This window comes from Copadichromis virginalis, linkage group LG15, assembly GCF_057382275.1.
Source record: "Copadichromis virginalis isolate Kocher_CV1m ecotype Utaka linkage group LG15, C_Virginalis_male_GT1.1, whole genome shotgun sequence".
NCBI classification, from domain to species: domain Eukaryota; kingdom Metazoa; phylum Chordata; class Actinopteri; order Cichliformes; family Cichlidae; genus Copadichromis; species Copadichromis virginalis.
The window spans coordinates 12737854-12754465 of NC_140632.1; the positions used below are offsets into that span (position 1 = coordinate 12737854).

General features: G+C 41.1%; 1 protein-coding gene and 1 long non-coding RNA gene across 3 annotated transcripts in view; one reads left to right on the forward strand and one right to left on the reverse strand.

The window, feature by feature from the left end:
• The window catches only part of LOC146692047 (uncharacterized), a 78312-nt gene extending 73408 nt beyond the window's left edge, over positions 1–4904 (forward strand). The window contains exons 3-4 of the long non-coding RNA XR_014915127.1: positions 2534–2661; positions 4804–4904. This is a non-coding gene — a long non-coding RNA (uncharacterized LOC146692047). The remainder of the gene's footprint in view (positions 1–2533; positions 2662–4803) is intronic.
• The window catches only part of afg1lb (AFG1 like ATPase b), a 30958-nt gene continuing 14939 nt past the window's right edge, over positions 594–16612 (reverse strand). The window contains exons 7-13 of one of the 2 annotated variants that reach the window (XM_085431974.1): positions 14969–15027; positions 7511–7593; positions 6745–6815; positions 5778–5878; positions 4791–4931; positions 1625–1732; positions 594–1296 (exon numbers count right to left, since the gene is read on the reverse strand). In XM_085431974.1, the coding sequence (XP_085288100.1) occupies positions 1150–1296; positions 1625–1732; positions 4791–4931; positions 5778–5878; positions 6745–6815; positions 7511–7593; positions 14969–15027 (710 nt within the window). In that variant the 3' untranslated portion in view covers positions 594–1149. The remainder of the gene's footprint in view (positions 1297–1624; positions 1733–4790; positions 4932–5777; positions 5879–6744; positions 6816–7510; positions 7594–14968; positions 15028–16612) is intronic. The other variant, XM_085431975.1, reaches the window with a different exon arrangement.

Consider the following 16612-nt stretch of genomic DNA (forward strand, 5'->3'; position numbering starts at 1 on the left):
TTGGCATACTTTGGGCCTTTCAGTACCAACAGAGTATCTTTTAACCACCACAGCCTAAGTGAGTATTGCTGCTGACTGTGTCCATCCTTTCAGGGCCACAGTGTACTGATGGTTGCTTCCAGCAGGATAACACATCATGTCACAAAGCTCAAATCATCTCGAACTGGTTTTTTGAACATGACAATGAGGCCACTGTACTCAAATGTCCACAGTCACCAGAACCAACAGAACACCTTTGTGATGTGGTGGAATGGGAGATTTGCATCATGGATGTGTAGCTGATAAATCTGCAGTAACTGTGTGATGCTATCATATCAATATGGACCAAAATCTCAGAGGAATGCTTCCAGTATCTTGTTGAATCTATGCCACAAAGAATTAAGGAAACTCTGAAAGGACTTGCAATTCCAAAGTTTAACTGATGAAGTGGATGGTGTCTATATATACACACTCTCTATATACTATATAGTCCTCTTAATCCTGTTGTCATGTTGAAATATGTTGCTTCAAATCATCAATTTGGCTCAAATGTCATAAAAACCTTACAGAGAAATTTAAAGATCTATTCAAAAAGTACACAAATAAAACAAATATTATTGCGAGACAAACTCAACTTTATTTTCTCTCCGATTTCATAGAAAGCTTACAAAAATGGCAGAAGTTCCTTAAAATAAAATACATTAAGTATATTGAATAATAGCAAGCATATCCTAAATCAACATCAGTGCTCAAATGGACAGCTTGAAAACACCTTGCCCTTTTCACATCCACCCACTAGAGGGCAGTAACCAACTGCAGTGAAACACACTTCCCTCCTCTCTAAAGTGAGCGCCCGTTTGCCTGTGGTTTACTCATGTTAGAGAGGTTTTCATACTATTTAAAACAAATCGTTTTCAATGGGGAGATAGTGCATGTCACAAAAAAGGACCAGGCAGAAAAAAAGTACAACACACACACAGGTACTATGCTTTGTTTTGCCTTGTTAAATATTGATTTCTCTGAAGAAGAAAAAGATGATTTTGGTTTCCCAAAACAGACTTGGTCTTTTCTACTTCTGCTTAACTGAATACATCTCCTATGCAGTGTTAGTGCTTAGAGGCTCTGTGCTGTGCCGAGGTAGATAATTATCATGACAGTTAGGAACAGGCGCTAAGTTTCACTGTGGGTCTTTCTGCGATTGCGGTCTCCCTCCAGCCAGTATGCCTCCGTCTGCATCTCCATCAGTCTAGAGATTGTCCTCTGGAAGGCAAAGAACTCTTCCTCGGCTGTGAAGAGGGTAAGTCGCTCTGCTGCCTCCTGAATAGACGAATCGACACCAGAGTTGGCAACTTGTATACTCAAAAGAGAAATGTTTATGCAGCAGGGGAGAAAGATTAAATCATCGGGCTAATGAGCATAGAGTCATCGATTTAATCTCCAGCCTGTACATCTGTGTGTAAATACGTGAAAGTGAATACTGCATTTCTGTAAAAAGGATCTAGATCTTAGTGAATTCTTCCCTAAAACAGAGAAATTGAGGACACAACTTCAATAGCAGCAACAAGCAAGTTTGTTATTAAACGAAAAAAAGAAAATAATAGTGATATCCGATTCAACGGGATAAATAACAGAGATGTGACCTTACCTCACTGAGGCCTAGGTCATCCAGGAGCTGTCGGTCCCTCTCATCATCTCCTCCAGTGTGGGCAAAGAGCCGGTCCAAAGGAGCGTCTGCCAGCAGCACCACCCTCACCTTGGACAAGGGGGCAAGAAAGAGCGATGTGGGAGTTACTGTCTATAACATTAAGGGCTGAGTGTCTGTTTACTGGTAGCTTACTCACACATTCATTCCCTGTCTTGAATTATTGGATTTAAATGTTATTGTGGGACGTGTTATTGTCTCATTGATGTGATAAAAGTGCTCTCATTCACAATCCCAAGGTTTCTTCCTGTTAAGAGTTTTTCCTTCCCACTGTCACAAAGTGCTTGCTCACAGGGGGTCGACTCTTTGTTGGGGTTTTCTCTGTGTCACTGTAGGGTCTTTACCTTACAATTTAAAGCGCCTTTAGGTGATTGTTGTTGTGACTTGGTGCTACATAACTAAAATTAAATCGAATATAATATGGGGTTAAAAGGTAACAAATCAGTGAGTATTAAGTTACCTGTTATGAGGCTGGCACAGTGTTGAGGGGTTTAGCCCTTGTAGTAAATACTTTTTTCAGTGCTGAATAGAGTATTTTGCAAAAAAACCCCAATCAAACAAATGAAAAACCGTGTGAGTGTGATAGTAGCCCTACTGGAGCCTGACTGATATATTTATTGCCCATAATAATCCTAATGATGATGTTGGCCTATCACAGGTACCTGTATTGGTGTATATATTTCCATTACCAGGTCATTAGCTGGGCTTTAATCACTTTCACTGTACCAAAAGATGATGTGGCACCAAAAGCTGGTAAAGTAAAAATTTCCTACCTGTAGCCAGCAAACAAAGAAGACTCTTACATAAAAAAAAATAAAAAAAACCAACACGCTTCTCTGTGTGTCTGGGTAGGACTCCAGCTGCTGATTCCATTCATTGCCCTGGACTGCGAGCAAAAGAAAGGCAAGAATCGGCCTGAAGCAAGAGAGCCCACTGACTGTGGCTTACAGAAGTCTGCCTGAACAGGATAAAAGTGACAGGTACTTGGATGTGTATGTCCATTAGCAAGACTGTCAGGAGAGTGTAATGCAAATTCTGTTCAGCTACGAAGGAGTTCCAAATTTCTGATCCAAGGCCAACAAAGAGAGTGAAAAGAGATGTTTGTGGATGATTAGGAATAATACAAAGCACGTCTGATGGTTCACATGGAAACTGGATGACATGGAAACCCACTGTGGAAAATGTCACAAGCAAGACTCACCTTTCATCACAGGGCAACAGGCTAAACATGAAACCTCCATAGAGCAGCACCAATGCTAACATCCAACACAACCTGTCAGGGCGCAAGACTGCAGTGACCCAAGGGAGCATATACATGGAGGCATGACTAGCTCCATGGTTGACACCTCATTCAATTTATCAAGCCGGGAGAGTGACGTAGCAACATGACATCACAAGGCATCCCAAGACCCCTTTCTCCAGGAAAGGATTGGGGCAGTAGGGTTGCCCTTGATATACGGCTTCAGTAGCATTCATATATCACCAAAGATCACCACAACATATTCATATTTATCCAGAGCTCTGGACAGATTCTGCCAAGGCTGCCTTTCAGTGTTCAGGATGCTCATAATCGTACCACGATTAAACATCCAAAGCTTCAGAGAGTCAGGCTGGACCACTGTCAAAAGGTGGAGTATGATGGCCTTTAGCAGCATGTCAACAACACAGCTGCCTAGAGATGTAGGTGCACCCAGGTGGAGAAAACTCTGTGGAAGCTCTAATGCTCCTCCTCCTTCTCATTTAATGGTTTTACTTAATTTTTACTACTTTGTAAATTGTAGATACATACTGAAGATGTCAAATACATGAAACAAGATATATGGAATTATGTAGCAAAGAAAAAAAGATAAATAACTATAAACTAAATATGTTTTATATTTTAGATTCCTCAGAGTAGCCACCCTTTATTTGTTGACAGCGCTACAAACCCTTGGTCTTCTCTCAGTGAGCTTCATGATGTAGTCACCTGAAATGGTTTTCACTTCACAGTTGTACCTTATCAGGGTTCATTTGTGGAATTTCATGCCTTCTTAATGGGGTTTGGACCATCAGTTTTGTTGTGCAGAAGTCAGGTTGGTACACAGCTGACAACCCTATTTGACAACCGTTAGAATTCATATTATGGCAAGAACCAATCAGCTAAATAAAGAGAAATGACAGTCCATCATTACTTTAAGAATTGAAGGTAAGTCTATCCAAAAAATTGCTAAAACTCTGAACGTGCCCCCAAGTGCAGTCGCACAAACCATCAAGCACTACGATGAAATTGGCTCACATGAGGATGTGAGCCAATTTCTGAGGATGAATTTATTTGAGTCACCAGCCTCAGAAATCGCAAGTTAGCAGCACCTCTGATTAGAGCCCAGATAAATGGCACACAGAGTTCCAGTAGCAAACACATCTCTACATCAACTGTTCAGAGGAGACTGTGCGCATCAGGCCTTTATGGTCAAATAGCTGCCAAGAAGACACTACTAAGGAAAAGCAATCAGGAGAAGAGATTTGTTTGGGCCAAGAAACACAAGGAATGGAAATTAGACCAGTGGAAATCAGTACACCTCCGGGCTGTGTAAGGGCTATTTGACCAAGAAGGAGAATGATGGAGTGGAGCTCTGGACTGTTGGAAAACCATTTCAGGTGACTACCTCATGAAGCTCATCGAGAAAATGCCAAGAGTGTGCAAAGTTGTAATCAAAGCAAAGGGTGGCTGTTTTGAAGAATCTAAAATATAAAACATGTTCTGAGTTATTTCAGACTTTTTTTGTTTACTACATAATTCTATATGTGGTAATTCATAGGTTTCATGCCTTCAGTGAGAATCTACAATGTAAATAGTCATGAAAATAAGAAAAAACATTAAATGAGAAGGTGTGTCCAAACTTTTTTTAGTGTATATATATATCTTGTTGGAAGCCAAGAGTCGAGTATTTTATATTACACACTCTTGGTTTTGAACTGAGATGTCGAACACATCCAACACTTTTATGGATGTAATGTAGGAAGATTTCTAAAAGTTGTAAATAAAGGCAGAAAAGCTGCATTAGAAATCCTTCTGTAACACATGAGTGTAATAGAATCCATGCCTTTCATTCTTTTTTTTTGTTTTCACCTTTTTGTCATAGAAGTTGTCTATGAGGGTGGTAAAGCGTCTGGCCTGATCCTTCATCGACAGCGTCAGCACGGGAACGCGGCGGATCAATACTGTGTCGAAGAGCCGCGCCATCTCCAGGTAATCGCTGGCACCCAAAGCCTGGAGAACGACAGAGCATGTGAGATACTGAAACAAAGTCAGACCCGAGCTTCAAACAGACAGCACACCACAAAAGAACACATCAAAGATTTCAGCTTTGCACATGTGCACATCTGCTCCATAAATGGGTACAGGCACTGTGAATTTCTGCACTCTGCACACATGGCCTGAAAAAATGACAACTGTGAAGTGAGGGCACCTTGTGCAAAAAGGTTCTAGCTGTTGTAATTTTTGTCCTCGTCCTTGGTTCTTTGCCATTCAGGCTGATTGCTCTTAAAATTAATGAGGACTCGCCAACATATGCCAGAGGAAGCCTTGAAGCTCACATGCCTTCTAAAACTCACCGCTGTCCATCAGGGTTGAGACTTTGCACACGCTACACACTTCCTTTTTCAGGTGCAGTGGGCACAACTAATCATAAAAATGTCAATAGACTTTCTTTTTGACATTGAGCAGAAAATACCTCATCCAGTTCAAAGGCCCGGACAATAAACAGAGCATAGAGGTAATACAGGGACAAGAGAAGTGCTTCGAATTTGAGCAGTTTTGATTAGTAATGAGTGGATTTTGTGTGTCTCAGTAGAAAAAAAAAAGAACAAGAAAAAGGATGTGGTTTGACTTTGGTTAGAGGTCACAGGCTGTTTTAAATGCCATCAAGCAGTTCTAATTTGTTCTCTATCTGTATAGCGAGTAACTGTGGTGTTAAAGCTAAAAACCAAGAAAAGCTTACCTTAAAACACTCCTTGTTTTACTCTAAGTTTTATGTGGCCAAAAGATGTTAAGTGTCGTTATGTATCAGCCTGTTTTGTTGCACAATAATGACAAATTAATCGTAACAATGCTCACTCTGCCGCACAGCTCATCAAAAGTACAGTCAGCAACGGTTCCGCAGGTCTTTTCTAGAGTCACATCTCTACCCAGCACTGAGAGCACCCGGGGACCTGTAGCTATGGAAACACACACACAATGTACAATGGCTACAGTATATACATGTAGTTAGGTTAAAAGGTAGTATATTTATGAAATTTGCTTTACTACACACTCACGATTTTTGATCTTTTAACCTCTAATATAAGACAAAATAAAAGAAAACATAATGAAAAATACTGTTTACTACTAAAAAACTATTTACTATACAATTAAATCCTAAAATTTCACAGTGTTACAAAAAAAAAAAAACCCTTTAAGGCCCAGTAATTTTGAAAATCTAAGTTCAAGTCTAGAGTTTGTTTTTAATTTAGAATTGTGCAGCTTTTGTTTTTTCCTGTTGAATTATAACATATAAAAAAATGACATGTAAAGCATCACAAATAGCCCCAAAAAAGTACAATTGTATTATCTATGTAGTTTAACCCTGATAAATGTTATTTCTCTGTGCCACAGACTTCTATTGTTGTAACAGAACTATTTAAAGTAGGTGAGTGAGCCGTCTCGTGGGCTTGGGCGACATGAAAATTAGCATTTAAAAAAACCTTCAGCAGATACACTAGATAATCCTGTATGATTGAAAAGTCATGGTCTTCAAAATCCCCAGCTGTTTCGGGAATTTAAAAAGACAACAACAATAAAATAAAAAATAAAAATCTATTTTTGAGCCTTAAATACTAAGAAAGGATAAATGTGAGACAAATTAAGGTAGAAATTGATGATTTGTCTAATTGTTATCAACACTGTTGATTTTGGTATTTTCTTTTATCTTTCATATATATAAATATTACAAAATGTGTAATTTTGACGTGTCCTTGTGTCACAGAAAAAAAGTAAAACATAATCAATTTTTCTAAAATGCATTGTCTTCCTTAAATGCCCTTACCACTCTTTTGTCTTAATGAGAGCTCTTCAAACAGTGCATCCAAGAAGGCCTCTGCACCAGGCTCCCCTGTGCTGCACAACACACATGCACCAGCGCGCGCACACACAGGCAACGAAACAGAAAGGAAATAATAGGATATGAAATTAATAATGCTGAAGTGGCCACATCAAACGGTGGCAGCAAGGAGAGCAGGGGAGAGGGGTACTTAGCTTTTCACTCCATCGGTAAAAAACAGGATGTTAGGCTCTAAACACAAGCATTAGCCTGTGAATACACGTCGAAATGAGATTGTGAAGTGTGTGTGTTCGTGTCTGCGTGTGCTTGTGTTTTAACTCCAGGTAAAAGGGTGTGATGTACTCTATTTACATACAGTGAAAAGACGAAAGCACTTGTTTGCCTGCGTGCGCGAGTTCCTAACAGCGCATATGTAACAAGGAAAATAGAAAACTAGCTTTTAAAGCTCTGCCCTTTTCTCATATTCTATTGATTCCTCTTTTTATTCTTTTCATGGATCTCTCAAGGTAATGCAGGTATTTATAAACCTCCCAGCCTGCGTCTCCCTCATTTATTCATCTGTTTGCCTTTTCTTTCTGCCCAAACTACATGATGTGCACAAGCATTTCCTGTGTTTGTGTGCGTGTGTGTGTGTTTAATGCAGGTTAATGTCAACTCAACCCAGCCTCCGCACAAACTCTGGGCTGAGGAGGACTATAAAGAGGGAAGCAGAGAGGTAGTGTGCTTGTGTGTGCGTGTTTGTGTGTCTTACAGGTAGTAAAGTTTCCCTGCTGCAGCCTCGCCAAGCTTCCTGTAGTCAATCCCTGTGTCTAAGCAGACGGTGTGGCAGTATTCCTGTTCTCTCACACACACACACACACACACACACACACACACACACACACACACACACACACACACACACACACACACACACACACACACACACATTGTTATTTGTGCTCTTTTTGCCCCATAATTTAATGTAAATGACTAATTTAGAGACAACTTTTAGCATCAGCTTCATTGAGCCCGTGAGCATTTACAGCAGCAGGACCTCCTGTGTGACTGACGACAAAATTAAATACAGTTTCCATGTTTGTCACAAGGAGATTTGAATCTTTCTGGACAACACTGACAGTCTAAGACGTGTCAGGCTTCATCTAACACACCTAATCGATTATTCTTGTCCTTTTATTTGATAAAAAGATAAGGAAAATTAAAGAAATATCAGAACTTTGTACATTTTTCGCTTAGCTCTGATTTTCATATTGGTGATTGCTGATAGAAATGCTAAAACATATTGCACTTCTTCAGGTTTAAATCATTGTGACAGCTTGATTTGTCTTGATGATGCATTGTTAATATGGCAACCCTGTAAAATGGACAATCAGAGCTTTGTGTCTTCACTTCTTTCACACTAAAATGGATACAGAACAACCCTAAAAAGTATTAAATTAAATAACAAGGCATCGCAGAAGGCAGCCGGCATCTTATCTCCTATCCTCCGACAGCTTTGGGATTTTGTGTCAGCTGTTCTCGGTTTGCCGAGCCGATCCATTGTTCTGCAGCTATTCAAGTGCGTTACAGCAGGGGTGAACCTGCGATGCAGGGTTCAAACTTTTCCACATAGAGTAAAACGTCAACAAGATTCATGTCAGGGAGTACAGCACAAACTATAATCATCATCTCCACTATTCTATCAAAGAAAAGAGAGGAACTGCATATCATCCCATCCAAGCCATCATCGGCTGACTGAGTATTCAGCGACAGCTCCAGTAAATTATGAAATCAGTGAATTTCTGCCACTGGCCTCCTTAAGCTGCAGGATAATTAGTAATCATCACAAAGCAAGGGGACGGAAATACTCTATTCTTCTCTGCTGTCAACTTTTTATCTCCGTGTCCGCTCACACAAACGGGGTTCCCACTCTGAGCCAATTGGCTGAATCAGGCTTAATAACAACCTGACAAACTCGCCCTCCCCCACGCACAAAAGGGAGGTGTCATTTCATCAACCTACTGTGACCCCACCAACGGGTAAATAGTCCCTCCAGAAAAGAAAAAAAAAAGTAGGAAAAAAAAACTTGTCACTATTGCCGCCACATCATTAGTATCTCAGTTTGTCTTTTCTCCTGCCATCTTCAACTCCCTCCCTTTATGAACCTCGTCTCTAACGTACCAACGGTAAAGGCGGTTGTTGCGTTCCTTGACGGAGGAGCGAGGTGCAAATACGAGAGGGGAAAAGAAGGAGGAATGGAAACACAATCAGTGATGATGATTCCATTGGTTATTTATAATCAGATGAGGCTGAGGCCTCGCGGGTCATTACTTGATTATCCATCTTGAGGGGATTGTCAAGTTCTCACTCCTCTAAGATTTTTATCCGCCTACACATTGTGGTTTTGCAGCCTCCCCGCACCCCGACGCCGCCACCGACAACCTCCTCTCGCAAATGTAGTCAGTCTACTTTGCAACTTTTAAATCTCGTCTTAAACAGTCCCTTCAGTTTAATCGGCGAATGGCGATGTACAAATAGTGGAGTAACAGCTTTTTTTTTCTTTCGTCAGGTGGACGGATAGAAGAGGTGATCATTTATTTTAAGGAAAAATGATAAAAATGCGCTTGTGCTGCAAGTTGAGAAAATATTTAGGTTGTAACAAATTTGTTGGTCACAAGTGTGCAGTCTTTAGATTTTTTTTTATTTAGTAATTTTAAAGGCTCACAATTTGATTAATTTATCCATTTGCAATACTTTGAAGTTTTTCTAATGGAATTTTGTAGTATTTTCTATTTTCTAAATAATCACCTCTTTAGATTTTGTCTTGTTAATTAACTTAAAAGAAACTCCAATCTGCAGTTTTTGTTATTTTAATCATTATTAAGACACATGACAGATTAAACCATAAAAAGAAAAGAAGTGCAGCCCTAAGGTTTATTACCATCAGGCAACAATATTAGCTTTTTAAACTAGTGGTGTAAAAACCTGGCAAACGTTTCGCTGATTCAAAGAAAAGCAGCAAATTAAGAGTTCCCCTGCTCGCACAGATGCATTCACCGGCTCAGACACAAGAGAGAGAGATGACAGACATGAGAATCAGAGACTCTTTGGAAGAAAGTCATCCAAACACATGTAGCTCCAATCATGTCATTGTCCAAGCTGTCCACTGCTCTCACTGGACAGCCGTTTAGCATAAAAACAGAGTGGCTTTTTTTTTTTTTTACCCCCCTGCTCCCTCCACTCCCCTCTGTGCCCGCTCCCTCCATGACATATCTTTCTCTATCCTTTACTCCTCAAAAAGTTGCTTTTGAGTTTTTCAAAGAGCGCGGTGCCATTGAGCTGCAACAAAAGCCAAGGATAGCTGACTATTGGGCCCTGATGAGGTCCACTCCCTCATTACCCAGCAGCAGAAAACATTTGATGCTTTTTTTTTTTTTTGTTTGGCCTGGAGAATTGACCAGGCCTCAAAGAAATGCAGGGTGGGAAGGCTGAAAAAGAGACGGGGGTTGGAGGGGGGTGAGGGGAGGAGGGGAAAGGTTGTCGTTCATTCATCCGTGTGTGTCTTACAGCCTTGTGTGGAGGGACAGGAAAAAAAAAAAAAAGTGGGAGGTGGCAGGGACAGAGGGGTCGAGAGAGAGGGAGAGAGATGTGTGTGTGTGTGTGTGTGTGGCGGGGGGGGGGGGAGAGCTTAAAACAGTGCCTTTATGCTGGCAAGTTCTGGACGACTCTTCTGACATCAAAGTGTTTTCACTAACTGGGGAGCTGCTTAGTTAGTGTGTGTGCGTGCACGCATGCGAGCCGGCTGGGGGTGTATCTGGTGATTTTATTCATTCTTGGGCCGTCTGGGGGGGTACGTGACAATGTGAACACCCTAATTACACCTAATGATCTATTCCCTTAAAGTGTGACTGCCTTGGGCCGGCGATGGATTGTTCTGCAGGGTCGTTCTCACAACCTCCTCCTGCCTCGGCTGCTCCTCTTGGGGAAACATCGTTTGAGTTGGAGGCCCCATCTTTTGTGATCCAGGACCCCACCGGACCCCCCGCTCTCAACCCATCGAGTTTCGTTGGCCCAGGACTGAACCAAAACGGTAACTCGGGCAGTGTGTGCTACCTGCACCTGGCCAACAGAGGCTCCATTTGTTGATCGTGACAGACGCGAGCAAAACATGGGCTCCACACAGTTTATTACAAAAATTGCTCTCTGATCATCTTGTATAGTATAAACCTGCAAGACCTTTACAAGAAGACTTCAACAATGTAGCATTGCAGTCTTTTAAACCTGCAGGACTTTATGTGCACAATTAAAAAGGAATCAGCAAAATTAAATAAGAGACTTCATCTTTCTTGTTCTGTGCACTGTGAAAACCTGTCCGTACTACCCCCATCCATCTGAGATTTTGTACCGCTGACTTTGTAAAAAAATTTTTTTACATATAAGTTAATTCTCCCCAGCACCTCGGTCTCGAGTTAGATTGTGTTCTGTCTTAGTCTGCTGCCTATAAAGATACTGATTAGTGAATAACTAATTATCTGGTGTATTAAAATGGATGCAAATAATTCAAATCTGACATTCAAAAGGGTATTGATGTCAGTAATATACATAAAGTTAGTCTCAGAATAGAATTTCTGTTAGGATCACTGTAGCCAAAAATTGTTATTTCCATGTGTGGTCACTTATATTTGGTGGTACAGTTCTGTTCTGGGACCTCCTCCTGTGGGTTTTGAAAGCAGCAAGAAGACGACAGAGCAGGCATCAGTGAATAAAGATGTCACAGTGATTCAGATAGGTAGGGTGAACATGGTTTGCACATGTGACTTTAGTCAGTTTAGTCAGTTTGCCAGATGATGTGGGCTCCCACTGAGATCAGCTGATCTACTGGGAGAGGAGCTTGACTTTATGTCACTTCCGGGGTGGCTTGACTTCTACTGTTTTCCCTGATTTCCTGGTTGTCTGTACTGTGACTAGCAAAGGCAAAACCGCACCCCATGAAAGTCGAATTAAGAGACATTTCTATATTTGTACACGCTTACTATTACACATCTGACATCTGAACACTCTGATAGAAAACAGGAAAACATCATTTGCCCAAACGGAACCAAGGTAACTGCCATAATTAAAATTTAGGTAACAATTAGGATCCTGGTCTGATTCTTTGTGCTTAAAAGAAATCGATTTGTCCTATCACCCCTTGTTCAGGTTTCAGAACAGACAGCGAGAGACACTGATATGAAAGAAGTGAGCTTTGCCCTCGAAGCATGCTGCCATTAAATATTTTAAAAGACAATGACTGTCATCAAATATCAAAATCTATTTGATTTGAACTCTTCCAGCTCTTCACACACGGTCCTTCTTACCAAGGTCTTCAGTGGAGGACCACGTCCCTCTCATTCTTCAGTTTTTCCCTTTCTCTCTTTGTCATTCTGTTTTGATTTATATATTTCATTTTTTCTCATCACCAACTGCTCAGCACAGAGCCAGTATTGACAGTGACACAAAAAAAAGAGATGAAAAGTGGATCAAAAGAAGGGTTAAAAACAGATAGAAACTCAGAGATACTCAAAGTTGCCTCAGGGTTGTTGTCATGTTTTTCTCCCCTCGGCAGCTTTGTGCGCAACTGCAATCGAACAAGTGGAGGGAAAATAAAGTCACTATTCTGCTACCAAAATACAGAGACCTGACCTTGGGTGAGTAAAGCCAGCGAGCAGAACAGGATAGTGATAGAATAAAGAGTGGGGATAGAGGGGTGGAGAGAGAGGATGGGCAATGAAAAGTGGAGTGGAGAGCGAGGACAGTTTGCCAGAGAGAGAAAGAGTGTCTTCGTTACAATACTGGCAGCATCCATTAAAAAAAAGAAAGAAAAAAAACCCAAACCCTGTATTTCACGAAACTACGAGCTTTGCAGCGGCTGCAAAGAAAAAGACGCCGGAACAACTGAATAGACTCATAAATGGAGTCTACAGAGATGCTACAAAGGACGAGAGATTACAAACGACTGTGTGGATGAAAAATAGCAAACAAACTAAATGATGAACAATAAAAAAATAAACAGCGTCTTCTGGATTAAATGAAGTTGTATGTAGCCCGTGCGTTGCAAGTCATTAAATCATTTTTTAAATATAAAACTGGATGATTGTGGAAGATCGGGAGCTGCAGAAGGAAAGGTGACCCAACTAATCAGAAGTCAACAGTTAGATAAAGACATCATCCGAGGCGGACAAAAGTGGCGGATTAACCCTTACCACTCCGGCTCAGGTGATGAGGGGAGGAGGTCAGAGGCTATTTTTGTATGTTAACACCCTCTTTTCTCTCCTGCACTCACCATAGAAACACACGCTGGCATGCACATGCGGAGGCGATCTGCGCCGAGTCAGCGGCTGCTCCCTGCGAGCATTCATTCAATCTATTAAGGGTCAGCTAGTTAGCAAGCTTTAACTTTACAGGACAGATCACTATAGAGAATCCATAGCACCCCACCTAAAAAACACCCCCAAACCCTCCAACCAGATGGCCTCACAAAGGAAAACATGGTATCCTGAAAGAGAGGAGCCAGTACGGGGCAGAGAGGGACAGCAGGCATTCCGGACCTTGATGAGGGTGGATTAGAGAGGGCAAGGGTGCTGCTGCTGCTGGGTTAGCAGGCGGGGTGCAGGGTGAGTCCAAGACTCTATGCAACTTTTAGTGGGTTTGACTTCAAATGTGCGTGTGTTTAATGTTACAGTGGTTTGATAACTCTGGTCAGGTTAGATTGCCTGTATTTTGCACACATATTCACTTTAGCATTTGTAATGCAACAGATTATTTATTATATCAGAGCTAAATCGGAGTTTTAGGGTTAAAAATACTGTGATACCTGAATATATTCAGAGGCAATGCCATGTTAAGTCATTTCATAAATAACCAAGCCTAAATTAATCTGAGTGACTATGTTCTATATCATGTATTGTATTTCTTTAACAAAATCCCCATCATAGTATGAACAAAAACGAATGCATTTGTTTTCAAAAATAAACCAAAAGTCAATAATAAGGCGTTTACTATTGTATATGTATAATCCTGTGTAAAAGTTCCTATTAAAAGTAAATGAGGCATGCCGAATAATAATGAGAATTTAACAACAATTTCATTCAAAAAGCCACAAAATTCAAGTAGCAGTGGCGATTTTCAGCGCACTCACAAGAGAGCATTTATCTACTACTTCATACCAGGAGTGTGCCTGAGCCAGACCTTAGCCGAGCACTGCTTATGTGACTGTGTGTGTGTAAAAAATGTCTGCTTTCAAACTAAAGGTCATAATATATAACAAGATATTCTATAGGGAATCCCTAATAAAGTCAGCGTGGTCAACCTGGGGCATTAAGGAAACTCTTAGTTTTGGTAAATTAGAACTTATTATTAATTATTGGCCGTCCTACATAACGAAACGATGGCAGTGCAAGTGGTTTGCATCAATGTGATTATATGAAACTGGAAGGTTGCACAGCTCAGGTGCCTCATACTTACAGGACTTCATATTGTTCAATTATGAGTTTATCCGGTACGTTTAGTGTCAGAGGAGGGGTTCTCAGTTTTAAATTCTTAATAACGCTAAGCTGCTTACTTTCACTTGCTATCTTGCCCAAAAAAATTGCAGCAGTGTCAACGCTTGCCTTTACTATTCAGACAAAATACCAATAAAAGGCGCAAGAATGCTGCCCTCCTCTGTTGCAAAATGCATGACAACAAATTAATATGCAATTATTTATGATCACGATCACTCCAAACACATCAATGATCATCTGGGATGCAGGCAGGATAATGGTGCTACCTGCTTAAATTGCAAAGTAGATTTTTCGCTAGAAATGCTAACCGTCACATCGCTCCTGTTCTCCGCTCCACCCCCCGCCCACCACCCCCCTCTACTTTTGAAATGCAAGCAGCCTGGGTCAGTCACAGCTAGTCCACCCATCTCCCACTCTCCCATTCACATTACCTGTACCCACTCACACTCTTTTCCATCTCTCTCTGCGAGTCTTTCAGTGTGCCCTGGTATGATCAAAGACAGCTTTGTGACACTGTGTGAAGCATCCATGAAGCAGAAAACATCAAACCACTAAGAGCAACTTGCAAAAAGACGGACACAGAGGCATACATGCAAGTGTGTGTCCGTGTATGTGTGTGTGCGTGCGCGCGCGAGATAAACAACTGAATAAATTAGAAAGACAAGAGAGAGGGATGACTTTGTCTCTACCTTCAGCACATCGATGAAAGGTAGGAAGGTGTCCCTCTGAAGTCCGTTTTTGTACAGATCTGAAAGAGGAAGGGAGGGCCTGTATTAGAGCTGCTGTTTAGCCTTCTAATAATGTCATCCCCTCGCCACAGATTGGCAGATAAAGTGGCTATTGATGAACTGAAGGATGGGTGGGGAGGCACGACAAAAGGACTGGGACCAGGGGAGAAAAATGGATTTCTCTACCGGCAGCGGCAGCAACATAAAATTCATTACATTCCCAAACAATGGTGGCCAGAGAAAGGACTGTCGCCTTTTCAGCACGGACAATGTCCACAGCAGCTCGCTGAATAGAGGTTTCAATTAGCTCGGCTGGAACAAATTACATCTGAAGTAGCATCCCTGATAGACAGATAAAACAGATAGGGATTCACACACAAACAGGGACAAAGACACACACACAGCGAGGCTCAAGCTCTCTCCAGCTGCAAATGCAAACAAGTGGCCGTTGTTGATGTTTGGACTTAAGCTTACTACAGTAGGACCTGACACAAAAATAACCTTTGCTTAATAACTTCTATACTGTAATGGACTGTGCCCTGTGAGACTGGAATATGCCAAAGGTTTATGAAAGAGAGTTCAGTGTTTTGGGACGTACATTTTTCTTCCTTTATTGGTGCAAATCTAGTCCTTGTAGAATGTCCTAAAATGAGGTAAATACATAAAACTCGTGATGTATTACACATGTCATTATTTACTTAACAAAAACTAACCCACGATGCAGAAGCAGTGTGTGAAAAACTAAACATTCACTGCAGTAATTGTGTTAGTAATTGTTACGTTTTGGGGGGGCATGTGTTTATGTACAGCTCTCTTAAGGTCCAACCACAGCATTTAAATCAGGTTGAGATGTGGACTTCGACTGGGCCTTTGAAACACATTGGCTGAAAATTAGAAAATAATCAATCTGTTTTAGATTTGCTGCTGTGCTTGAGATCATTTCTTGTTACGGAAACACATTTCTCACATGTGACTCTAAAATACTTTGGTATACAGAAGAGTTCATGACTGTTCCCAGATCATGTGGCTGCAAAACACCCTTCTCCTGCCGTGCTTGACAGTTGTTATGAGGTGTTTGTGCTGGTATGTTGTGTTTGGACTTCATAAAATGTGCTGTGCAATATGGTCAAGCATTTCCACTATGGTCAAGTCTCTCCAAAGGACTTTTTCTAGAAGTCTTGTGGTTTGTGCAACTCTGGAAACAAAAGCTGTGCTGCCATGCTCTTTTCTTCAGGTAACCCTTCCAAACAAGTCATACTTGTTCAGTTTTTTTCTAACTGTACTCTCCTGGACTTCAACATTTAACATGCTAACCTGTAGAGTCTGAGATATGGAGCTTGCAGTTTTTCTGAGGTATGCGCAGTTTGAAGAATCTTCCTTAGTGTAGAATAATAAACTTCAAATTGTTTGGAAATGGCTTTATAATTCTTCCCACAGTAAAGGGCAGCAACAGCAATTGCTTCTTTAAGATCACTGCTGATATCTTTCTTTCTGCACTGTATTAACACACACCTGAATGCTCCATACTAGCAAACTGCCAAAACTCTGGCAGACGCTCACTTTGGCAGATGCTCACACTGATGATCAGTTAATCAACTACATTTG